Source organism: Dendrobium catenatum, unplaced genomic scaffold (assembly GCF_001605985.2).
Source record: "Dendrobium catenatum unplaced genomic scaffold, ASM160598v2 original_scaffold_86555, whole genome shotgun sequence".
Taxonomy (NCBI): domain Eukaryota; kingdom Viridiplantae; phylum Streptophyta; class Magnoliopsida; order Asparagales; family Orchidaceae; genus Dendrobium; species Dendrobium catenatum.
Window position 1 is genome coordinate 78,150 of NW_021404996.1, and position 26,666 is coordinate 104,815.

A 26,666-nucleotide genomic window follows, 5' to 3' on the forward strand; every position below is an offset into this window, starting at 1 on the left:
GAGAATAAACTCAGTTGCACCTCTATTGGTGCAACAATAATTAGGTCAAAATATCATGACCTTTTTTTTTTTTTTTTTTTTTTTTTTTTTTTTTTTTTTTTTTGCATCTCTTACCGCATAATACTAAAAGTCAACTGATATGCAACGATACTATCTGCTCACATAAACAAATGAGAATGCATGGCCTACCTATGCCATTAAAAACAAAAATATAACAAAAGCTACATGAGATTTATGCTTCGTTCGGGACGACTTTCTTATTGTTTCTTAAAGTAGCTTTTAGTAAAAAAATTATAAATTTTATACTAAAAAACTGCTATAAAAAACAATAAGAAAACCGCCCCAAACAAAACCTTAGTCAATTTAACAACATAGACAAAGCCAAAATAGCCAATGACGCACGGTCCACTTGTAAACAACACAGCAAGAAGCTTCCAATCGACAAGCACTCGATGAAACCAGTATTACCGTTTCAAGACCTAAGCTTTCTATTTATTCATCGAACTGATGCAGGGTAAATTCATTTTTATTCTTTTTTTATATACCTGGGCAAGTCAAATTATGGCTGCCAGAGCTTGATAGCACCAGTGGATTATAGCCTTATAGCCTGCAAGTTCATCAGCAGTAAATCTGGTTGAGATATATAGCATTGGTATTTAAAAAGAATTCAAAAGGCTTTTCACTTTTTTTCAAGAAATTTTGCTTTTGAAGCCTATTGTTTGCTTATTTTTGCAACAAATAGGGGGAAAAAAGCTGGTGCTACAACACAAAGTCTTAAGTTTGTTTAACCAGAATGATAAAGAGAAAAAAAATGAAAGAGAAATAGAGATGATTAAGAGAGATGGAAAAGGGGACAAAGAATGGGAGTAATTTAGGGATTAAAATAACGGATTTTCAAATTAAAAAATAAAAAGATTAGACATTTAGCATTTTGAATTCAAGAGGTCTTATTTGAAGAAGAAGAAAAATGGATATAAAAAGGACCAACGTTCTCTTTTTATTAGACTTACTAATATAGTGTTAGATTAGTGAAGATTCTCAATCTCATGCCTGTTTTTCTTGTTCTCTAGTTGTACCAACTTGAAGGAGTTTGTGTAGCACCAGCCATGTTTTCACAAATAGGTTAAATAGTACTTCATATTGGGAATTGGTGCAGCAAGTTGATCCACTTTTGGTTAATCTAAATTGGAGGGCTTGTTAAAGCAAGCAAAGAAACTAGAAAGGAGAAACCCTAGCCGCCAGAAGTTTCCCTAAACCTTCCCCTTATCGCCTCCTCCATTGGGGGCCTCCACCACCTTCCCTATCTCCAGTATACTTTTTATTCCTCCCTCTCCACCCCCTTACCTTCCACCAAGCTCACCAGCCTCACCTCCACTTCCGATTTTCTTCCCCTTCACTATATCCCTCCCTCCGCTAGCCCTTCATTAGAACCACTTCAAAAACTCAACTGGAAATCACTTTTGACAACCTGTAAGTCTGTAACCTATCTTCTAAGGACTTTCCACTCACTTTTCTTCCACCAGCTGAAAAAATAGTTCACTTTTCATATGAAAAAAAATACAGAGGGAGCTACGAAGTGGGGTTTATCATTGGTAGGTTGCTCTATTGGTCAGAGGCCTTACTACGAGGCTTTAATTGGTATTCACAAAACGTGGAAGTTAATAGGTACTCTTAACCTAGTTTTCCTAAGCAAAGGCTTCTTTGATGTTCCTTTTAAATTCTTGACTCTAGAAGATTTTGAATGTAAACCCTTTACTCCTCAATTTCGCCCTAGACGGTTTCTCTTTTATCCCAATCTAGATTAAGATTCACGATTTGTCTTTTGTCATGTTAGAACCCATAAGGGATATCTAAAATCACTACTTTCATTGGCTTTCCTCTAGCCATAGATCCTTTAACCGTGGAAAAAATGAGATCAACTTTCGTGCATGTTTGAGTTCAAGTTTACAAAAATTCCCCCATGTTGGATGAGGTTCATATTTCTCTGTCTGGGAAGAATATTTCGTTGAGTTAAATGTGACTATTTCTTTGAGAGTTCAATATGACTGGAAGCCAAATTCGTGTGAGTACCTGTGGTTCCTTGGCGCATCCTTCCAGCCATTGTCCCTCAAAACTAACTGTAAGCCCACCACCATAAACTTACTTTATGGGATGAAGTAAAAGTAGAAAACCAAGAGGGTCTAGTAGGACCGGCAGACCTCCTGCTACAGCCAAGTTTATCGTCCTCTGCAACCCGCAACCCTCCCAACCAGCCAAATAACCCCATAAGCTCTGATCCTTTAAAAAATCTGCAAGCCCACTTAATCGTAATTTCTCACCCTTCATCCAATGTCACTACCTCAACTAACCAAATCCCAATCACGGAACGCATACCTCATCTCAATTACCCAACTGATGAAGCCTACAAAAACCTTACTGCCTCTACATCCATGGAAGGGTCCACCTCTGATTCACCTACGACTATATTGAAGAATAAGTTTTATGTTCTACAAACCCACAACCAATCTAAAAAACCTCCTGTTAATGTCTCTTCTTTGATGGCCACATGCCCTCCCACAATAGTTATTGTTGCTCAAGTTAATAAAAACACGAGCAAAAAGTACTAAGAAGGCACACTTCAAGCAAACCAAATCTCAATGTACCTCCTATTGCATTTTGGAATGTGCATGGTTTCCATAGCCCAGAGAAAGTTTTTTCTTGCAAGGAGTTAGATCTTTGAACCTTGACATGCTTTGTATTCTTGAGGCCAAAATCCAATGTGATTCCATCTCTAACCCTTAGTTCTCTGCTTCACATAGGATTTTTGAAAATGAAGATAATTTTCAATACATCAAGCCGGGATGAATTTAGCTAAAATGAAATTCTTCACGTATCTCCTTCCTCCCCTCTTTTTCATCTAGCCAACATATTCATTGTACCACTACTTATGTATCTCTTCCCCCATTTATGTTCTCTGTTGTCAATGCTTCCAACTCTCAAGAGTAGAGAACTCTGCTCTAGAACCAAATAAAACAAATTGCTGATGGCATCTCCCTTCCACGGATCATTTTAGGGGATTTTAATTGTTATTAGTATTCTGTTGAAAAGCTGGTGGCAACCTGTTACATAACAGTAAGTTGTGGATGTTTAACAATCTTATTTTTGTAGCTAGGTTACATGACCTCGCCTTGGTTGGTCACTTTTACATCTGGTTTAATCAAAGAGATGATTATCCCATTCATATTAAATTAGACAGAATGATGGTGAATCTTTGGCCAGAGCTTTTTCCCCATTCATATTATAGGATTGACAACCCGAGAAGCTCTGATCATTCTTCCCTTATTTTGCACTTTGCGTATGTTTCCAACTTTAGCCATCTATTTTTATTTAAGAAATATTGACTAAAAGATGGTGGTTTTTGTGGTTTTTGGGATGATCTTCTTAAAGATTTTTCTCAGCATCATGTTGGTAATCCCATATCTTATCTTTACTTGAAGCTTCAGTCATTGAAAAACATAATTAAATCTAAAGACAGGGCCTCTGCTCGCCATTTAACTTCCGCCTTGACTGATCTTCACTCCCATCAAGATGGTTTACTTCAATTGATTAATAGAGATCCTACTAATGCTTTGCTTAATGTCTCGCTCAAAACTTGTAATGAACAAATTGTCAACTACTCATCTTCTTGGGTCTCTTGGATCTCTCAACAATCCAAAGCTAAGTGGTTAACTTTTGGTGATGATGATCATAAATTTTTATATGCAAAAATAAATATTAGGAAAAATTATAATAGAATCCATGAAACAACTTCTGCAGGGACTTTTACTGCTGTCAATAATATTGTTGGTGACATTGTTAGTCACTTCAAAGCATTGTTTAATTCCCCTAACCCACCTTTCTTTGATCTCTCTTCTATTTTGTTGGACCAAGTGGTTCCTTTGCATTACATGTCTTCCCTCACTGCCCCTATCACTGATGAGGAGATGAAAAGGAGATCAAAAATGTCATGTTTTCATTTTCTTCCTCTTCTACTCTAGGTCTTGATGGCTTCACCTTTGAATTTTATAAAATCTCTTGGAACATTTTGGGGACTAATGTTTGTCGTGCTGTGAAATATTTTTTTCAATAATGGCTATCTACCTAAAAGAGCTAAAGCTTCTGTTAAGTGGGTTAAAGCCAATATTGAGGAGGTCTTCTTCTCTATTTGCATTAATGATGGTTTTCATGGCTTCTTCACTTCTTCTTCTAGTCTTAGGCAAAGTTTCCCCCTCTCCTCATACTTGTTTTGTTCTTCTAAGGATGTCTTATCTAATCTTTTGGAAACATTTGTTGACCATCACTCCTTTAACGACATATCTGTAGTTGATAATCACTTCAACCATCTTTTATACGCTGACGATTTATTTGTAAATGGAAAGGCAACACCCAAAATGCACCTCCCTTAAGGTTATCTTAAAACATTTTGCCTCCATTTATGGGCTTCAGGTGAACAATGCTTAAAGGTCTATAATATCGGCTCCAAATAACAATTCATCCTATAACTTTTGAACATATGAAAATATTTAAGAGTGAAAACATATTACCAAGCTGAAATGACTTGTAAGCAAAATATAATGATTGGATTATAAATAATAACATTGCAACAAAAACTCTCACAGCACCTACTGATCAAGACAGCAATGATATCTAAATTACTTGTAATAACAATCACAGGAAAAGTAAATTAATTGCTGCAACATGTATAATACAAGCAACAATAAGACAAAAAAGTTTAGCTGAGCATATTTCCTGCAACATATGATATCATAAAAAGTGCAGATGCAATGGAATAAATAGAGGGTACCTTTTCTTGATAATACCATAAGCATCCATATGCAAAGACAATATTTACTGTACATTACGATTAAGCAAACGCTGAAAGGATAAGTATAGATCCTTGTTCTCCGGGCCAAAAATCTCTTCTGCCTTTGCTAATGTTTCCTGAATTAGAACATGCGACAGAAACAATAAAAAAAACACTACTAGCGTCAATGAATGCAATTAAAGTTGTGTTTCAGAAAAGTTTAGAATATAATTCCGCTAATAACAACAAGATGAGCATCATATGACCAATGATATACCTGCCGTGATTTCCTGTTAGCATTGAGCTCCTTTATATTCGCTAAAAAAGTTCCAAACTGCTCGTAAGAGAGACGGGTCCTGAAAATCCAAAACTATCATTATACAAATAGAAAAAAGGGGGATTACAAAAAAAAAAACATAAGACAGTGAAAGCATTCCGAAAATGTTATTTTCACCTAGCTTGACGGAAGAACTCTTTTCCATCTATTTGAGGAGTTCGACCTGAAAAGAAATTGAAATCAATGTGAAGCGCTATGGCAAAGGTCTAGAAATACTATTACAGAGATCTAGCATAGTTCACCAAGCAAAACTAACTTTGTACAGAGATATTAAAAACCTTGCAAAGAGTTCCCACGAGGAGGAGAGCTGGCTGCAGAGATCTGCTGACTTGAAGGATACCTTGATGACATGGAACCTTGATCTTCAAAACGAGAGGTTGTAGGAGATGTGGCACCCGAAGAAAACTTTGACAATGAATCTGCAGTAGAGAATCTTCTAGGGGAACCACCAGTAGACGAGACCCTTGGCGTGCTGTTTGGGCTGAGTTGTGGAGTGATGTATGGAGTGATCGAGAACTTATTACCTGCATCTTCTCCTGACTCAGTTTTTGATGGTCCAATATCAGAATCCAATGAAGAGCGGCTAAAGGAAGACTGATCTTCAATCATCAAGCAAATAAAAAAAAAGTGCAGTCAGGGATTAAACTGTCAAAAAAAGATTTTTCTACTGCTTTTCAACAGGAAGGAAGCGATGCATGGAATCTCATTTTCAGCAAGATGCACATTCCAATACCTTTCCATGCAGATATTCTAGCAACAGAGACATCAGCGGCTCCAAAATCTCCTTCTGATTGCTGTAAACAAAAACAGATCGAGAAAGAAAAAAAATATGAGGAAATACCCGTTCTTTCTCAGTCCCAGAGGAAGGGAATGATATGAAAGAAAAATAGAAGAAATCAAACTAAATATCCCGACAAATTATAAATAGCTAGAACTTACAGAGGGACTATCATCATTCAAGGATAGCATTAGTTGCCTCTTGAACGTCTCCAGCTACAAATAGTAAATTTCATTCAGCTTTCATCACATAAGAGAAACGAAATTTTTTACAAACAATACAAAAAGCGACCAGAAAAAAAACTTTAAGCCTTTGCATCATTCTAAGAAACAAAAAACAATGTTCCAAACTATAAGAAATTCTAACAATTACAAAAATCAAAGCTATATTCTAGCATTTTCAACCTAGGCAACTAAAATATATTTTTGAGAGTTTACTAAAGCGGGGATTCTTTTTGGGATAACTAATTTAAGTACTTTATGTGCAAAAGTAAGTTCAACTCAAAGTTACACAAAAAGTTAACACCAATTCACCATGGCAACATAATATCCTGTGATTTTCACATTCAAATCTAATTATTTATGATTATATAACAAGAATTCCAACAACAAAAGCAAACTGCAATAACTGCAAGGCTGATTTACCTTAGGGATTCAGTATCATGTGCTTCCACCACCCTACAATACAAATATCTAGGTAGACATGTGCGCAAAATTATTTGTGAAGAACAAGAAATGTTGAAGGAGTTATTTGTGCGCAATCAAATCATCATACTTCTTCTGTCAAAGCAATTAAAGCATGTAACAATAAAAATAGATGATTTAAATACCAAACACTTATTCAGATTAACCATTGCCAGAATAAGGGTCAATTAATCTGTCAACCCTATGTTTAATAGCGTCAATCAATTAGTAGAAAAGAGACAAAAAATAGTGTAAAACAGCATTCAGCTTATAGGAAACGATTTCAGTTTTGATGCAGATCTCATGAGTAGGAGTTCAATCTGATGGAGAACAAAAGATCAAATTTTCAAGCTTGTAATGAATGGCCTCCTCCACATTAAGAAGGCAAAATATGGAAGTTATATCACATAAACAGTTGATTAATGTTGATGTTATGGTTGCAATATTTAAGATAGTTATGGTAGTTTTGATAGTTATAGGATTTACTCCACTCCCTCCTCAACTTAAGTAAGTGTGTCCCACAAAAGAACGTTCCACATCACCCCACGTGGAAGTAAGCACCAACCAACCACCTCCCTTCCAATTGGATTTCAAATTTTTAATGCTATGTGATGTTTAAAATGTTGTAAACATGAAGAATAAGGGAATGAAATCAATAAAAGAACATGTGTAAAAAATAAAATCTAATTTTCATATTCCTCTCTTTTCACTTGGTGGAGTACCATGGTAGTTAGGTGACTTCCATGTCCATGGGAGGCTTAGGGGCCGACTATGAGGTGGATTTTTATATTATTTTTAATTTATTTCATCTTTATCTCATTACACTCGTTCCACGTACAAGACAAAAATACACCCTATAGTAGGTGTAAAACCCTTCAGATTTCAGATTTTTGGGTGCACGTTTGTCTGTACGAACTGACTAAGTACGGACGAACAGTTAAAATTTTTTTATTTTGTTTGTACGAACCGTCTGTACGAACTGAAGAAGTTTTTGGCAGAGCCGATCGTCCTGGGACAATAGAAAAATATCGTCTGTACGAACGTGGTCTGAATACAGTCCAGAGCCGATCGTCCCGGTATGAACGTAAATATCGTCCATACGAACGAAAATATATTTTAAAGGACCGATTGACTCGTTTTGAAGAAAGAGAAAGAAAAAGGAAGATAGGGGAAAAGCTTGGTTTTTGGAGGCCGAGGAGCGATTTTCGTCCGTCGACGCAGTTGGAAGAATTATTTGTCTCGCAGTAAGGAATCAGAATCCTATATCTGATTTCGAAGATTTCGCATTTTGATATTTTTCTGCTCAGTTTTGCGTTTCTGTTACCGAAAAATGTGCATATCTTTGTATAAACGAAACTTTCACCGCATAATTTTTTGTATGTTATAGAGAATGTGATTACGAGCATTTTGAGTATTTATTTGTGATTTTTCACCGGGTGGTTTTGAAGAAACAGCGACTTCTGTCTATTGTACGATATTTTAAGGGTTTTCTAATTTGAGCTAAATCATGTTTATTGGTTTGAATGCATTGATGAGATAAAAATGAATGTGGTTATATGATTGAAATTACTGCTATATTACTGTGATACTGCTGTGTGTGTGAAAGACAAGTAAAAACTAGTTGAACCGTTGGTTGGAAACTGATTAACCTATATAGGATGGTGGGCCGACGGGTTTTCCTTTAAATACCGTTTAGTATTATCCTCTATTGATCACGTGATTACTAATTGGGATATATAAGGAGATGATTACTGTGACGACTCTATTTACTGAGCCAACGGATATGATACTGAAACAAGACTGAAAAACACCGTGATAGCCAGAACTTTTACTTGTTGAGTATGACTATTGTACTGAAATGCATGTTTAAAGCATTGTTCTTATTGATATTGTACATATTTATTGATATTGTACAGATTTATCATTACTGTACGGATTTACTGTTATTGTATGATTTCACTGTTGTAGCATTATCGTTCATGTCACTAGATTGTTACTGATACTGATATTGATATGAGCACTGATACTACTAATTCACGGTACTGATATTATGCATGTGATATACTGAGCAAGTGACAAGTGACATGTGATTCACTGAACACGTGATATAGATTACTAGATTTTATGTGATACACTGAGCACGTGATATCGAATAAGTAGATTTACAAGTGTACGTTTTGATACGATTCTACTACATTGATTGATTCCAACTGTCTCGAACGATGTTATGATTTTATTTCATTGATCTGATTGCAATAGTGAGTAATGATGTATTGATTTGATGCTTTATACGAACTTATATCAACTGACATTATTGACTTGATGATTTCTTTATTGGTTTATCTGATATTACAGATACGACAATTTCTTCATTGATTTGACTAATATTATTGACCCGAGGATTTCTCTATTGATTTGACTGATATTATAGATATGACGACTACTGTAGAGATTTGATGCCCGTACCGATTTATTGAGTTTTACTGACATTTATACTATTTACTGATTCTTTTACTGTCGATTGTGGATTTTACTATTTCTGTATTGATATTGTTTACGCATTGATTACTATTTTTACACTGATTTCTGTTTCTGTATTGATTCAATAATCATGTGTAAGTGACAATTATGATTTGACTGATTGGCATGCATATTATTTTTATACCGTGCTTTGATTTCAGTTGTAGGTATTTGGTTACCTGCTGGGCTTTTTAAGCTCATTATATGTGGTTAATGATTTCAGGTCAGGGCAAGGGAGTAGGAGTGTGATGTTGATTAGAGTTCTTCAGGTTTTGTTCATTTTTGTTATAGTTATTCTTTTGTACTCATGATTGGATAGAAAATGTGATTTATGTGTAGATCCTGAGTATTGTAAATGACTTTTGGGAATGAATGTAAATGTGAACATTGATGTTTTTTTTTAAATAATATATTCTGTTGTACTGTTTATTACTAATTGATGACTATAGATAGCTCTGGTAGTTGATTGTTTTAAAGGATCGACTGAATTATTCTTTCAAATTAGATCTCGGAGCGTGACAGTAGGCCACCAAGCCTCTCATGGCCATGAAAGTCACCAAACTCCATGATGCTCTTTCACCGCCAAATGGAAAGAGAAGAGTCCAAAAATTGGATATTCTTTCTAACACAACCAAAGTATGATTTTTTTTTATTTTCTTCATTCCTTCTTTATACATCAAGTTTACGACATTTCAAATATTACATAGCATTAAAAAATCAAAATCTAATTGGAGGGGAGTTGGTTGGTTGATGGTTACTTCTAAGTGGGTATTATGACGCCTTCTTCTGTGGAATTGCTTCCTTAAGTTGGTGAGTGAGTTGGGCTGCTGGATTTACAAGTGTACGTTTTGATACGATTCTACTACATTGATTGATTCCAACTGTCTCGAACGATGTTATGATTTTATTTCATTGATCTAATTGCAATAGTGATTAATGATGTATTGATTTGATGCTTTATACGAACTTATACCGACTGACATTATTGACTTGATGATTTCTTTATTGGTTTATCTGATATTACAGATACGACAATTTCTTTATTGATTTGACTAATATTATTGACCCGAGGATTTCTCTATTGATTTGACTGATGTTATAGATACGACGACTACCGTAGAGATTTGACGCCCGTACTGATTTATTGAGTTTTACGAACATTTATACTGTTTACTGATTCTTCTACTGTCGATTGTGGATTTTACTATTTTTGTATTGATATTGTTTACGTATTGATTACTATTTTTACACTGATTTCTATTTCTGCATCGATTCAATAATCATGTGTAAGTGACTACTATGATTTGACTTATTGACATGCATATTATTTTTATACCGTGCTTTGATTTTAGTTGTAGGTATTTGGTTACCTGCTGGACTTTTTAAGCTCATTATACGTGGTTAATGATTTCAGGTCAGAGCGAGGGAGTAGGAGTGTGAGGTTGATCAGAGTTCTTCAGGTTTTGTTCATTTTTGTTATAATTATTCTTTTGTACTCAGGACTGGATAGAAAATGTGATTTATGTGTAGATCCTGAATATTGTAAATAACTTTTGGGAATGAATGTAAATGTGAACATTGATGTTTTTTTTTAAATAATAGATTCTGTTGTACTGTTTATCACTGATTGATGACTATAGATAGCTCTGATAGTTGATTGTTTTAAAGTATCGACTGAATAATTCTTTCAAGTTAGATCTCGGAGTGTGACAATAGGCCACCAAGCCTCTCGTGGCCATGAAAGTCACCAAACTCCATGGTGCTCTTTCACCGCCAAATGGAAAGAGAAGAGTCCAAAATTTGGATATTCTTTCTAACACAACCAAAGTATGAATTTTTTTATTTTCTTCATTCCTTCTTTATACATCAAGTTTACGACATTTCAAATATTACATAGCATTAAAAAATCAAAATCTAATTGGAGGGGAGTTGGTTGGTTGATGGTTACTTCTAAGTGGGTATTATGACGCCTTCTTCTGTGGAATTGCTTCCTTAAGTTGGTGAGTGAGTTGGGCTGCTATTAACAACTTGAAATAACCACCTTTGATTGTTCATTACAAGGGAAATACAATGGTGGAAGTTTCTTGCATGAAATCTTTTGTTCTAGCAATTTATATTCAACAACTTGACATAACTAAAAGGAAACATCCCCAATAATTACAAAACGACAATATCCATCATAACTATCATAGCTACCACTTATGAATTTTTAATTTCAAATTTGAAATTTTCTTTTAAAATTCAAAAATTCATTCTCAAATTACAACAAGCTAACATAACTACCATAATACCTTAAATACTATAATCATGAATGTTTTGTGTGATGTAACTTTCTTATTTTGCCTTCATGATGTGGAGGAGGCCATTCATCACAAACTTGCTTGAAAACTTGATTATTTGTTCTCCTTTAGATTGAACTTCTACTCATGAGATCAGCATAAAAAATGACATCTCTATCTCAATTCAATTAGAAATCCATCAAATCTTTTATTTATGTGAATGAATTGGATTATTTAATTAAGGAGTAATAATGGAGATACTTTCATCAAAGTTTTGCTGAAAAAGCAGAAATTGGATCAAATCGTTTATTCATAATGCAACTAATTTGTGCTACATCTATGCTTTGACTCCTATATAGAAGAGCTCCTTGTAGTTGATACACTCCTAAATTCTCTGCAGATTCCAATGCTTTTGAATCTCGTAGAAACGCACCTCTGCAGCAAACAAGCCAACTACTGAACTTTCCTATATTAATTATCCCCAAATTAGCATCTCCTTAACGAAACATAACCAAAAAACAATATTCCACTCTCAATGTTTGCGGGAAAACAAATTTGATTCAGAATTTCGAACATAGCGAAGTTAGAAAAAATTAATTAAAAAAGTCGAACACACCTTGGTGAGATCCCGGCTCTGTTTCTTCACAGTCAAAGCAAGGGCATCCCGTTCCTTCACCAACCGAATCTTCAATCATTCAACCACCAACGAAAAACTTTCAATTTCCAGCCATCACAGAGCTCACAAAACCCAGCAAAACTTAAAGCATCTCTATCTTCAAAATTCTAAAAGCCTTACATTTTCCTCGAGCGCTAGTCTGAGGCGGGATTCCGACTCCTGGAACAAGCGATCGCGCTCGTTTACCCGGTCCTGGAGCTCGTTAATAATATGGTCCTTATCGCCGATATCCCGCCGGAGGCTCCCGTTCTCCGCCTCGAGCTGCCTAACACGGGATGCGATTGCCATGGACGTGATCTTTCGGGCGAGGTCTAACTGCTCGAAGGGATCCGTAGGAATCACCGAGAGAATCTCGTCGGGTAGGTGGAAGTCGGCGCCGTTCATTGACATCTGGCCCGGCGAGTTTTAGAAAAACCTAAGTCCGGAATACTAAGCGTGCTTGGATCGGATGGCGGCAGAATTTCCAGCGGAGGAAGGAAGGGATCGATTCAAGATGGCACTCGGTGCGGGGATGTTGACGGAAGTCTTTTACGGGATGATTAAAGAGAAATTGATAAAATGAAACATAAATTATAATAACAATAATAAAGAATTATTTAATATAAAAAAATTAGAATATAATTTTAAAATATTTTTAACAACTTGATATTTAAAATCCTAAATTCTAATATATTTTATAGTAATATTTTTTTTAAAATGAGCTGGTATACAGCTTACGAGTCAAGTCGGGACTAACTCAAATTTGGAGCTCTAACTCATTGAGCTCAGCTCACAAGTCATTTATCGAGCTGAGCTCAAGCTAGCTCATGAGTCGGCTTGACTCACTTACACCCATACTTGCATGCATGTAGGGATGTCAAGGCAGCTGCGCGGGCAGCTGCGGGCAGGGGGCAGACAGGTCCGCGGGTAGCCAGGCAGGGGCGGGCAGGTCCTCAGGCAATCGGGCAGTCATTTTAAATGGGTTTCTGGGTTGACCCGGCAATCCGTCGCCCGAACCCAACTCGTTTTTCAAACGGGTCAAATCTGCGAAGCCAAACCCGACCCATTTTGGAAACGAGTCTGATTTTCGTGTCATGTCAAATATTGACACCCCTACTTGTATGCTTCTGGCTAGTTGTTTATTAGGTAAAAAAAATTAAGTTCTATAAATGTTTTAGATTAAAATGGGAATATATATTTGACTTTACATGCAATGACTATTTATTCGGGTTCAACCGTTCAAATACTTTGAGGATGAAATTGATTCCAACTCAAATTTTTATTTGATTCTAATATATATTTTAAAAAAAAATGGTTCAAATATAATTCGAATAAACTCGTGTCATGAATTTCTCTTCTTCATCACACATCATTGATCTTGCGATGTCATTTATAATGAACTTCCTTCGTGAAATATTCTTCTCTTTTTCATGTCATTGCTCTTGAAGATGAACTCGATAGGTTCCACACTACTCCCATCATTTCCCTTAGCAAGCTCCTATTGCAAACTCTTCTTCTTCTTCGCATGTCATTGCTCTTCACAATTCGCCTCTAGCAAAGCTCATTCTGAATCAAGTTTGAACAGATTTCGAATGAATTAGTTCATTGATCAATTCATGAATACAAGAGATTATCGCACATTGGGTTAACTTTATCTCAGCTAAACTTTCAGATATATTCTCCAAAAAAAAATTATTAATGGGATATTTGTTGCATTAGGCATACTATTAGGCATTTGAGTCAATTTCCTTTGAATTGCATTGGATAATTTGGGGGAAAAAAATTATTTAGGATTGAATTGATCAATTCTCTCATTGTCACTTGCAAATATTTTAAGAGGGAGAAAAATAATTAAATATATTGTGATGTGTTAATAAGTTAAATTAAACTATTTGAATGTTTATGATGAAATTTAATTAATAATTGTTTTTAAGCCATTATGTCACATCTTACAAGGAGACCTCAATAAAATATTTTTGAATTTAAAATTTCATTTTCAAAATGCATAATTTTTCTCTATAATTATGAGGAAATTTAACTTTATTTATCTTATAGCATATGTGATTAGTTAAAATATATCAAAATTTTATTTTCTATACCTAAAAATTATTTTTAAACAAAATTACCCATATTATAATTGTGAATTCCTTATTATTGATGATCACTTTGAATTAAATTAGTTCTAATGGATCAAGCTTTCAAGTGATATTCTTGTTGCGGATTAGAATATACGCGGCGATAGAATTAGAAAGTTTTTGTCTAGCGTTGTGCGGATATTCAGCACACAATCAGAAGATGAAAGAACACTATGATTTTTACGTTGAAAATATTGGAAAGGGAAAAACCATGGGACCATGCCCAGTTGAAAGAATTACACTAGTGTTTACTTAAGGTACAAGAGGCTGACTCGTCCTTAAAATATAAGACGATCAGATTACAATAATCCACTCCCGAATTGAAAATCCATTTACAAATAAGAATTTGAGATTCGACGATGTTGGGTATTTGAGTTGAATCCCAAAATCACTTAGAGATAGGACAGATTTCCAGTGCACTTGGAGGTTGAGCGGAGTTTCGGCGTCACTTGGAGATCGGGCGGAGTTTCGGTGTGAGTTGGAAGTCGGGCAGAATTCCGACGTCACTTAAAAGTCGGGCGGAACTCCGGCGTTACTTGGAAGTGGGGAAGAATTCTGGCGTCACTAGGAAGTCGAACAAAACTCCGGCGTCACTTGGAAGTTGGGCATACTCTGGCGTCACTTGGAAGTCGTGCGGAACTCTGGCGTCACTTGGAAGTCGGGCGGAACTCCGGCGGTGGTCAAGGAGGAGCTTCTTCCCTCCTTCTCTTCTCTTCTTCTTCTTGCTTTTGTCCACTCTTAAGAGAATTGAGGGGCTATTTATAGTTTTTTTAGGATGGCATGACACGTAAATAAGAGGATGATCAAGGGAAAATGTGGAGTGGTTTGAATGGACGGCCGATATTGAATCCCTTGATCATGGACCTTTCGTCAGACATTTGAAGGCCTTAATGACATTGAAATTCGGCGATCTTGGCCTCGTTGAATTTGTCTCGTCGAGCCGCTCGATTCAACTATAAGCATGTCATGTTTGAAAACCGTTTGTTAATCTAAATTGTGGTTTGAACCTTCTAAGAGTGCTTCAGGCCCTTGATTTTGACACATTTGGGCTCGGATTGAGTTGAATTAGGTGTCGTTGGGTTTGTATTTCTGAGACGCTCAGTTTGACTGTAAGTTTGTTGAAATCAAAGCTCAGGTGATCCATGATTTAATTTTTGAAGCTTCAAACCTGATTTTTGCCTTGAGATTCGTGCCCGATCAAGATAATTTTTTGATGATATATCAATTCTAATATATTCGAATAAATTTTGAAATAAGGTTCAAATGAAGATTCATATAAGGTTTAAGTAATCTCCTAACATATTCAAGCAAAGTTTGAATAAGGTTCAAACATGATTCAAATATAGTTTGAGTTTGATTTAAATATAATTCTAGCATGATTTTGAGTAAAATTCTTGCATATTCGAAGAAGATTCAGACAAACTATATTGAAGAAAATTATGAGTTAGATAAGTGAGAGTGCAATCTTAACTTGTATAACATAGTAAACTATAAATTTGATAAGAGGAATCACAATATTTATAATATAGTAAACAAGTTTGAAATAGCATAATGTAATCACAATAGCTATAACACATCAAAATATAATGTATATGATTTACAGGGCAAAATGAATAAATAAAAAAATAAATATACATCACTTTACATGCTAGAAAAAAAGAATTAAATGTACATCAGTTCATATGGACCTAACTAAATAATGCAAAATTTTTTGTCATATACATGTGAAAATGGATTCTAATTGTATTGATCAATCGGATTGTATTGTTGCCTCAAACCTCCAGTAAATTTTTTCTGCTTGCTTTGGGGGTGAGATCCTTTGCCTAAACTTCCATTGAAAGAGAATGATACAGCAGAAGACCACAAACATGGCCACATCAATAGAAATACAATCAATGAAAAATAAAGAAAAAAAATAGTAGAAAAACAAACTGAGAGTTGGATAGGCAAAATCATAAAATCGAGGACTCAGACCGACTCCTAGTTGCCAGGGAGAGTCCATCCATGGAGGACCGACAAAATATCCAAACCAAAAAGCTGCCAAAAAATGAGCCACCAAGGTTGCCAACCAACCCTGGCCATCCAAGGCGCAGCAGCAAAACTGCTTCATTGTCGTCCATACCGATCAATCCAACATCACAACCAAAGCAACAAAATCCGGAATAAAAGCAAACTTCCAAAATAAGAAAGTCAAAAACCTTCCAAAATAAGAAAGTCATTTATTCTTGGATTTCCGTTTAGGTTGCCTCACAAAATTATCGAGCGAGTCCGTTTCCAGGTTGCTATCAATAAAATCTTCCCCACTAGCAACCGACATGTCATCATGCAACCAATTACATTGCCACCGAACATAAAAATATAATAACATGGGTTAACAAATTAGCATTTGAAATGACCGAAATAATCATATCCACTAGAGGCGTTACAACACATGCCTCCTCAACAAAAGCTAAAGCTTCATCGCCAATATCAACTAAAGAAGCAAAATTATCAACAGATAACTCCGCACCACCACCATAAATAGGACTATCCTTAAGATTAACAAAACAATTAATATAAGTCACATACATAATAACAGTAGCCTCATTAGGAGAAACAACCCCTCCACAGCACCATAAACCACCAACTCCTCATTAATACGGGCAGCAGGGGAGAGATCAGGGCAAGAAACAGGCCCGACATTTGGCACACCCACATCACTGACATTAACAAACTGGATAGGGAAATCCAGCACAGCAACCGAATACACCAAAACAATAGGAGAAAGTGTAATAAGAGTAATAGGAGAAACATCTGCATTAGAATGCACAGTCAATCCTTCAACACCCTCAGCCCCAATACCCACCAGAGATAATGACTGACCCACAGGATTAGGAATAACCAAGTCAATCCGAATAGACTCATGCTCAATAAGATCACAAACAACATCAGCTAAAGCAACAATACAATTATCCAACACAAATAGGACTAGCAAGAGGCAAACAAACTGGTAAATCACAAACCTGACCAGCTGGATGCAAAAAATTACCCTCAACAGACTGCTTAATGACAGGAGACAACACCTCCTCCAGAACATGAGGCAACTGGGGATGAAGACGTAGGCATTCATGTTTCGAATGACCCAAAGACTTACAATGAGAACAATAAAAGGGAAAAGGCTCCATCACAACCGTTTGGATATAACCCAAGCCCTCAGAGCCAACCCAAACCTGACAAGAAAAAACTTTGGTAATATCCAATTCCACCAAGACACGCACAACCGATGGCCGCCTACCGGAGGAGGTAGCCTGATCAATTTTCAGGGGTATACCGAACATGGAACCAAGCCCATTAAGGATCATAGAGGCAAATAGATGCGGTCTCAAATTAGGAAAAAAAAATCAAATAGGGATAATGGGTGATTCAATTTCAACATCGAAGGTAGGAGACCACTTGAAGAGTTTCATGAAATAATTGTTCACAAAGTATGAGCGGTGAGAAAAAACAAGGCAATAGTCCAAATCATTCACATGCTTGACAAGAACATGCTTAGGGTTATGGACAATGATCGAGAATTCACCATTGAGCTTGAGGTTAAATAAGAATTTGCGAATAGCCTCAAGTGAAGGCCCACGAGAGGGAAATTTACCCACTAACCCAAACTCAAAGGGAGCGACAAGTGCCAAAACTTCCTCATAGGAAATCCAAAGCGACGACATCCCACGAAAAGAGGAAATTTTGTGGTATGGAAAATTAGAGACAGAAGATGAAAAATAACCCACTAAAGCCTCACGAAAAGACCAAGACGGGGGATTGCCTACCAAGAAGCTGAGATCCCGAAGACGTTTGTCCTCCATTGAAAAGCAAAAGGCCACAAAAAAACAATGAAAACCACAAGAGATTAAGGCACAAAACTTCCCAGAGGAGCTTGAAGAGCAAGGATGCATCGACGAAGAGAAGGGAATGCCAACCAGAAACCCTAATAGAACACATTCTCGTGAAAAGTTAATGATCATTTTAGTTGTACATATGATTAATTTCTTCATTTAATGCACCTATCTTTCTAGTTTAGGGTTTCCTCAATGGTGCTATCTATATAGTCAAATATGGTGGAGGATTTGGCTTCATATGCAAAGACTTATGAGCCTAAGCTATGAACCCTCCTCCTGTGCATTCTTCCAATATTTGGGTCCATAAATTAACGTTTGATTATTGAATTGATTCAAAAGAGGACTCCTCTCCCGTAGAAGTTTGGCAATGTGCTTCCCAAAGTCACATGTAATCTTCATATAACATATAAAGTAGGGTTAATAATTATTATACACATAATATTTTTTTAGAATATATATACATATTTAAGCTTTTTTTGATTTAAGATCAAGATGGAGTAGCTCCAATGGCAGATAAAGATTAGAGAGAGCCATCTTAGATGATTTGGATACATAAAATATCAACTTTTTGACGACCTAATTAGGAGAGTAGATGTATTATATTATATGATAAACTTTTTGATGATTTAGTTAGGAGAGTAAATGTATTAGATTTAACTTATATTTAAGAAAGATAGAGATAGACCTAAAAAGACTTGATTAAAAAATATTAAAAAAAACATTTATTTATTATATTAATATAAGAATTTGGCTCGTAGTGAACTTATTTTGTGTGCATACAAACGTTGTTCTGAAGGCGAATCAGACCGCACCATGACACTCTTTTGTTGTGTATTACAGCTGTGTACCCACTATGTATCGGATGACGTGGCACGCCCTGATTCGCCTTCGGACGATCCGGTGTCCACACAAAATAATTTCTCCTTAATATGAACCAATGGAGAAAAAGGATTCATACAGCTGAACCCCATGTAGAAGAATAATTGCTTGATGTTGTAACTGTTGTAAAAAAATTTGTACTAAAAAACTACTTCAAAAAAATAATAAGAAAACTATTCCAAACGAAATCTTAGATTGGTTGAATTCTGATGGAATCTTCAACAAATTCATTTTTGGTTGGCGAATATCTTTGACTCGAGCGAAGCGAATTCATTTGATGAGTTAGCTCAACATGCAATTTTGCCAACCCTTACTAGCATACATATCTCCATAAGTCCAGGATAAATAACCACAAAAAGATAGATAAATAAAGCAGGCAACCATTTCCATTTACATATATCTGAAATACATAGCCACATTTTCATTTTTACAACCAAAGAAGAGCTCTACAGATTCTCTCAGCTTTGAACCACCACAGTTCAATAACTCACAGAAATCTCAATAAATATCTCCCTACCCTTCAACTACTTCAGAATAACATAATCTGAGCCAAAGAAATTGAACTAATACTGTACACTGATCTGCAAAAAATAAACAAGAAATTGCTGCTTTGCATTGCTCTGAAGAGCTGATAACATCTGAGCTTTATTGTAGAAGTTGAATGAAAGAATGGGCATGAGACTGAGGATTCGTTTGGGACGACTTTCTTTCTGCTTCTTAAAGCAGCTTTTTAGTACAAATTTTTTAATTTTTTACGAAAAAACTGCTTTAAGAAACAATAAGAAAGAGCCTGAATGTTCTTAGTTGCAGCAACTGAACATAAACTCAAAATAGACGACCAACTTCAGAGGTAATTCTGACAAATTACCAGAATGAGAGCGTAAATGGTGGATCAGAGAGGCTTATAAATCTACCAGCAAGCAATCATCTTAGACATTCAACCAGATTCTGAATCACCTTGATGTAGCTGTTTCACCTTGGAGTTCTCTTTGAACCAGTTTTAGAATTTCCATAACCTGATATTGAAAGAAATTGATGGCTGAGAACAGATAATGCAGCATAAGTTGTATACGGATAGCTATGGAAAAATTTATGTATGAAGGATCATATCAGCAATAGATCACTCAAATGGAAGGGTGGAAGGAAGAATAGTGCAGAAGAAGCAACAAATCTTCATCGCTTTCCAGCAACTCAACCTAATGAAAGACCATAACAAAAAAGATTTAAGGGATCTCAACATTTTCAACAAAATGTTTCTCTTGCTTGTTCTCACTATAAGAGCACAGCCTCCTTGCTGGCTTCACTTTCCCTCATCAAGCTCTACTAAAAGATCTTAATTACGCAAATGAGAAAATGAAGCTAAACTTTTTCAACCTGCCAACCCACGAAAATCTCCATCAAGCCAACAAACACAATCTTAGGCTTCATTTGGAACGACTTTCTTGTTGCTTCTTAAAACAGCTTTCTAGTATAAAAATTTTAATTTTTGTACTAAAAGTTGCTTTAAAAAGCAACAAAAAAGTCGTGAAGCCTTAATCTAGATAGTAATGGCCCAATCTTCCCTAAAATTCAAAATACCACTTTGGAAGCTTACAAAGGGAATTCATACCCCACAAATATTATTGCTCGGTTTGAGTCAACAATATCATTGCTCATTGCAAGGGATGAAGTGAAGTGCAGATTACTCTTTACAACATTTAAGAAGGCACCATATTACGATGGTTTTCGAAAGCTCCATACAAAGGCATAGCAAATTTTGTAGAACTCAAGTGACTTGTATTACACAATTTGTAAGTGCTCAATGACCTTTGAAAAGCTCTCAAGCCCTATTGAATATTAGGTAGGAACCTAATGAATCCCTTGAGCGATTTGTAACTCATTTTCAACGTGAAATGATAAATGTCAATGATAGAAAGTTTGTAGTAACCCAAGCTACACTTACTGAAGGTCTTCAAGAAGGATCTTACAGATATGATCTCAGTTTGCAGCAACCAAAAACATTGGCCAAATTCGTAGAACTCACCTAGAATGATATAAATGCAGAAGAATCTAATAGTGTTGCAATTTTTATCTGAAAATTTTTATTTGATGTCAATGCTTAAAAAAAAAAATTACTTTTAACGAAGAAATATTTAATAAAAATTCTCTAATGTTTAATTCAAATATACTCGAGGAACTCATCTAATAAATTCATGGCCACAAGCTGACTATCCATTTTCTAACAAATTCAAGAAGCAAGACCATATAAAAACCTAAGCTTTTTATATGGAGAAAAAAGCAGGAGATAAATTTTGATGACTTTCTTGTTCATATATTGCAAATGTGATCTTTAGAAGTCCAGAGATCCACAAGTATGACAATATTTATTTAGATGCCATAGTTCATCAGGACAAACTCAATTCATCTACTTGATTATCAATTTCATGTCAATAAAAAGCCATCCACTTCCACACATTTGGAACCCCTCGAGTGAATCCTATTTGAAATGGCCGCAATCAACACAAATTATAGAACCATCACACAAGTGATCTCACGCCCTGTAAATAGAGACTAAGGTTTTCTTTGGGGCGGATTTCATGCTCTTCTTAAAACAGCTTTCTAGGACAAAAATTAAATTTTAAAAGCTGTTTTAAGAAGCAGTAAAAAAGCCATCTCAAACGAGGCCTAAATCTGTCGTGTAGCAGCCAGACTCTGGAATCTTACATAGCAAAAGAAGGCAGCATATATTTGACAGTGAAGCAGGAGCCTTTTCATCCTTAAATTATCAATTTAAGAGATAAGACTGGAAAATATCAACCTAATTGCTACCCTGGTGAAAAAATAGATGACCAAGTAGCAAAGAAAGTAAAAAATTAGCAACTACACGGAAATTCCCGCAAAATAATATACTACAGAAGAAAACAGCAGAAAAGCTGAAACGAACTTTACCCCGGGATAGTGTTGCAACACTGGTGAGTAATGATCAAGTGCTACATATACCTTTCCAAGAACAGACAAAAGTGCATCTACCTCATCACCAAGTAGATCGACCTGAAATCAATAAAAAGGAAAGTCATTTTCTTGCATTATTAGCTTAAGGCTTCGTTTGGGACAGCTTTCTTACTGCTTCTTAAAGCAGCTTTTTACTATAAAAATTTTATATTTTGTGCTACAAAGATGTTTTAAGAAGCAATAAGAAGCCATCCCAAACGAAACCTAAAATAATTGTGAAGTACTTCCTCTAGTAGTAGTTACAATGAAGAAGTATACAAAACTTCAAAGGTAAAACGAACACAAAGAAAAGTAATAAACATTTAAATAAAATATGACATGCTTTCACAAATTTGAATGGATTTAGAATTGAAATATGTTAGATTGGTCCATTGGACCGGTTCAGCCGGTTCACGCAGGACCGTCTCAGCGCAACCGAGGCGGACGATCTCTGTCTCTTCCGTGGGCGTTCGGTCCGCATGAGCCAAACGAGCATTTTAGGAAGGATTTTTGAGGGCTTTGGGAGGGAAATTTGAATGTAGGGACTGTTTAGGGATTCCCTTTTAATTTATATGTATTAAATACTTTATTTTCCTATGATTAGGGCATCTAGAATTTGGCTGAAATTTAAGATCTCTTAGATTTAGGTTTTCCTTGGGGCTCTAGCGGTGTCTAGAGATTGGGAGAGATCAATCCTCCTCTCGAATAGAGGATCAATTGTATCTTGGTAATTTCCGCTTTCTTTTCATCAAATAATACAAATTATCTACTATTTTCGTGGTTTTGTGTGGATTTTTGTGGAGAAATCTCGCTGTTGTGAAGATTGATGGAAATACTTGAGATCTACAAGTGCTTCCTATCAAAATATTAAATAGAAGTCTAAACACATGTCGTAAAGGACAATGCCAAGGCTGGAAAACCATAATTCAAATATCTTTTATTGGATGGGGTGGGCAGAGATGTAGGTGCAGGAACAAACCTCAACCAGAACCCACTAAAACCAGCTATGATGCAACAATAAGGCATTTCGCTCGCAACGAAGTTATATTTATAATGAAAAACCATAATTTAGCTCCATGATATTACAGGTCATGACTATTTGGCTAGAACCAGTTTCTGTCATGAGATGAAATTCAAAGAAAATAGGCAATGATAAAAAGTTATAAATTAAAATGAAAATACTGAAACCTACAATAGTAGAGTGAATGGAGTAAAGAAACGCAATTAAGATTTACCTCAGCCTCAGCTGTCTGCAGGTTCGAATTTCTTATTTCAAACATTCTTTTGTACCAAAAACCCTTCTTCAGCAGTAGATTTACTTGTTGCTTTAGTGAACTGCATTGGTTGCTCAAGGCCCTTAACCTGGGCATATAACAAAAGGAATTTCTTAAAAAAAAGAAAACAAAAGAACACAAATGAAACCATTTCAACTAAGATGACACATTCCACAAGCTATATACACAAAATGAACCTTAACTACCCTGATAGCATGGACATGAATAGTATAGAATTATTGACACTGTTGCCTATAGATTCATTGATTTCTGCTTATAGATTTATTGTTACTACTGCCTATGGATTTATTGATCTTGAGATTTATCGTACTGCTTTCCTCGTTTGATTTCATTGAATAAATAGTATTGATTAGACCGCATTGATTTGATTTGATAGCGATTGATTTGACGGATTGATTGATTTCCTATTGCGTACGAATTTCTTTGAGATTGACATGGATTTATTGAGTTGATTTATCGATTCGCTTGCTGCTGCATTGACTGGCTTTATTGACTATTGAATTTTCGTACTGCATAGACTCATTGACCATTGACTGATTCAGATTGATAGATTGACATGCATATTGATAGCATCGCCGTGCTTTGATTTCAGTTGTAGGCTTTGGTGACCTGCTGGGCTTTGTAAAGCTCATTATATGTGGTTGATAATTTCAGGTCCGAGCAAGGCAACTGGAATGGAGTTCGATCAGAATGTCAGACGAATCCTTTCACTATGGATGCCTGGGGCGTCACAGTTGGTATCAGAGCAAGTGTAGTGAAAGGATTTGATTGATAGTTTGATAGAATGGATTGTTTCAAGTGTATCGTTTTGCATACATATTGAATGACATGTGATTGACTGGATTGTGTGATTTGTATGGATTTCAACGAGTTTTGATTTTGATTCGATTCGATTCGATTTGAGTTTTGATTGGACGGATTTGCTTTGTATCGATTTTGCATTCGATCCCTTAAGGGAAATGTCGAGGACGACATTTTTTTTTAGGTGGGTAGATTGTAAAATCCTTAAAAAGCTGATTTTTTTGTGCTGTTAGTCCCGTACGATCTGACTTTAGTACTGGACGAACTGAAGAAATTTGTGAAGAAATCTGCCATTTTCGTCTGTACGAACCTGGAGCAGTCGGGACGATCCGTCTGTACGAAATCTGTCCAGAGAGCTAGTCGCCCGGGACGAATTTGGATTTCGTCTGTACGAAATTTGTCCAGAGAACCCATCGTACCAGGACGAAATTTGGATCGTCCAGGACGATCAGTGTTAATAAATATCGGATTTTAGATATTTTGGATTCATTTTGGAGAGAGAGAAAAGGCAAGAGAGAGAAAGAGAAGGAAGAGAAGAAGGAAGCTTGGTTTTGGAGGCCACGGAGCGCTTTTCGTCCGACGACGCTGTTAGAAGATTTGTTTGTCTCGCTGTAAGGACTCCGAACCCTATTTCTGTTTTCGAAGATTTTGTATTTTGATCGAGTTGTGCACTGTTTTGTGTTTTTGTAGTCGAACTTTTGACCTGATTTTGTATTGACACGACTTTCACCGCACAACTTTTAGTATGTTATAGATATGAATATTGTACACGATTTGAGTATTTTCTGCGATGATTTTACCGGTCGGAATTGATTCTACGCGATTTTAATTGAATAGAAAAATATCAGGACGTGATTTGATTTGGATTCTATAGAATAATAGTCTTATATTGATGTCGTGAATGTTCTACTGTAATTTGGAAGAATTTGGAACTTGTGCCTTTTTGCAGGATTTTTGTGTAAATTTGACCGACTGTCGTTACTCTGCCCGATTTTCGTACGATTTCTGATTTTCCCGAAATTGATAGATTAGATTGATATGCTTATGATTATTGATATAATTGCTATAGATTGCTTTAATATTGATTATTGAATTGATTATTGATTGATTATTGATACTGGAACACACGTATAACCTGGTTGAACATTGGTTGAAGATTGATATTGATACCTGTACAGGATGGTGGGCCGACGGGCTTTCCTTTAAACCATTGATCATTGATATAACGATTGGGAGTCATAAGGAGTTTATAAAAATGCCGACGGGCGAAAAGAGTGACGACTCTTATTGATAGAACCAATGTATGGATATCTACAACAGCAATATGGATTCTACAACAGCAACATAGCCAGTTGATTGTACTTGTCCAGTATATAGTATTGAATTGCATGTTTACTGTATTGATTTATGGATTCATTGTTTTATAGATTCCTGCTTTATCGACTTTGATTGGATTTACTAGATCGTACGATTTCATTGATTTCACTGATTGATTGCTGTGCATCGACATTGAGCATTGATATAGAAATGGATGGATATATATATTGTATTGATAGCATGGACATGAATAGTATAGAACTATTGACATTGTTGCCTATAGATTCATTGATTTCTGCTTATAGATTTATTGTTACTACTGCCTATGGATTTATTGATCTTGAGATTTATCGTACTGCTTTCCTCGTTTGATTTCATTGAATAAATAGTATTGATTAGACCGCATTGATTTGATTTGATAGCGATTGATTTGACGGATTGATTGATTTCCTATTGCGTACGGATTTCTTTGAGATTGACATGGATTTATTGAGTTGATTTATCGATTCGCTTGCTGCTGCATTGACTGGCTTTATTGACTATTGAATTTTCGTACTGCATAGACTCATTGACCATTGACTGATTCAGATTGATAGATTGACATGCATATTGATAGCATCGCCGTGCTTTGATTTCAGTTGTAGGCTTTGGTGACCTGCTGGGCTTTGTAAAGCTCATTATATGTGGTTGATATTTTCAGGTCCGAGCAAGGCAACTGGAATGGAGTTCGATCAGAATGTCAGACGAATCCTTTCACTATGGATGCCTGGGGCGTCACAATTGGTATCAGAGCAAGTGTAGTGAAAGGATTTGATTGATAGTTTGGTAGAATGGATTGTTTCACGTGCATCATTTTGCATACTAGTGAATGACATGTGATTGAATGCATTGAATGACTGTATGGATTTCAACGAGTTTTGATTTTGATTCGATTCGATTCGATTTGAGTTTTGATTGGACGGATTTGCTTTGTATCGATTTTGCATTCGATCCCTTAAGGGAAATGTCGAGGACGACATTTTTTTTTTAGGTGGGTAGATTGTAAAACCCTTCAAAAAGCTGATTTTTTTTTAGTGCAGTTCGTCTGTACGAACTGGATTTAGTACTGGACGAACTGAAGAAATTTGTGAAGAAATCTGCCATTTTCGTCTGTACGAACCTGGAGCAGTCGGGACGATCCGTCTGTACGAAATCTGTCCAGAGAGCAAGTCGCCCGGGACGAATTTGGATTTCGTCTGTACGAAATTTGTCCAGAGAACCCATCGTACCAGGACGAAATTTGGATCGTCCAGGACGATCAGTGTTAATAAATATCGGATTTTAGAT

General features: G+C 35.9%; 1 protein-coding gene and 1 long non-coding RNA gene across 4 annotated transcripts; both read right to left on the reverse strand.

Annotated features, from left to right (window-relative positions):
• Positions 1-169: 169 nt before the first annotated feature.
• On the reverse strand, positions 170-12,614 carry LOC110116608 (uncharacterized protein At4g15545-like). Of its 3 annotated transcripts, none has more exons than XM_028691918.1 (9): positions 12,216-12,614; positions 12,036-12,104; positions 6,099-6,152; positions 5,893-5,953; positions 5,438-5,683; positions 5,277-5,322; positions 5,100-5,178; positions 4,823-4,959; positions 170-607 (listed from the first exon to the last, which is right to left on the reverse strand). In XM_028691918.1, the coding sequence occupies exons 1-8, from the start codon at positions 12,483-12,485 to the stop codon at positions 4,867-4,869; spliced, it is 918 nt and encodes a 305-aa protein (XP_028547751.1). In that variant the 5' UTR covers positions 12,486-12,614; the 3' UTR covers positions 170-607; positions 4,823-4,866. The 3 variants fall into 3 exon arrangements, with proteins under 3 accessions (XP_028547751.1, XP_028547750.1, XP_020705928.1); XM_028691917.1 differs by having other exon boundaries at positions 5,438-5,695; XM_020850269.2 differs by having other exon boundaries at positions 5,438-5,758.
• Positions 12,615-19,317: 6,703 nt separating this feature from the next.
• Positions 19,318-23,291, reverse strand: LOC110116598. Its single transcript, XR_002305451.2, has 3 exons — positions 23,163-23,291; positions 21,886-21,987; positions 19,318-19,973 (listed from the first exon to the last, which is right to left on the reverse strand). It is a non-coding gene; the product is annotated as an uncharacterized LOC110116598 (long non-coding RNA).
• Between the last annotated feature and the right edge of the window lie 3,375 nt (positions 23,292-26,666).

Bases quoted from the DNA above. Each gene is read 5' to 3' on its own strand.
- LOC110116608 (XM_020850269.2), bottom strand. From the start codon at position 12,485: ATGTCAATGAACGGCGCCGACTTCCACCTACCCGACGAGATTCTCTCG. The intron at 5,954-6,098 runs GTAAGTTCTAGC...TTTTGTTTACAG, and splicing joins TGAATGATGATAGTCCCTCT to CAATCAGAAGGAGATTTTGG. The intron at 5,323-5,437 runs GTTTTTAATATC...ATTTCTTTTCAG, and splicing joins TCGTGGGAACTCTTTGCAAG to GTCGAACTCCTCAAATAGAT.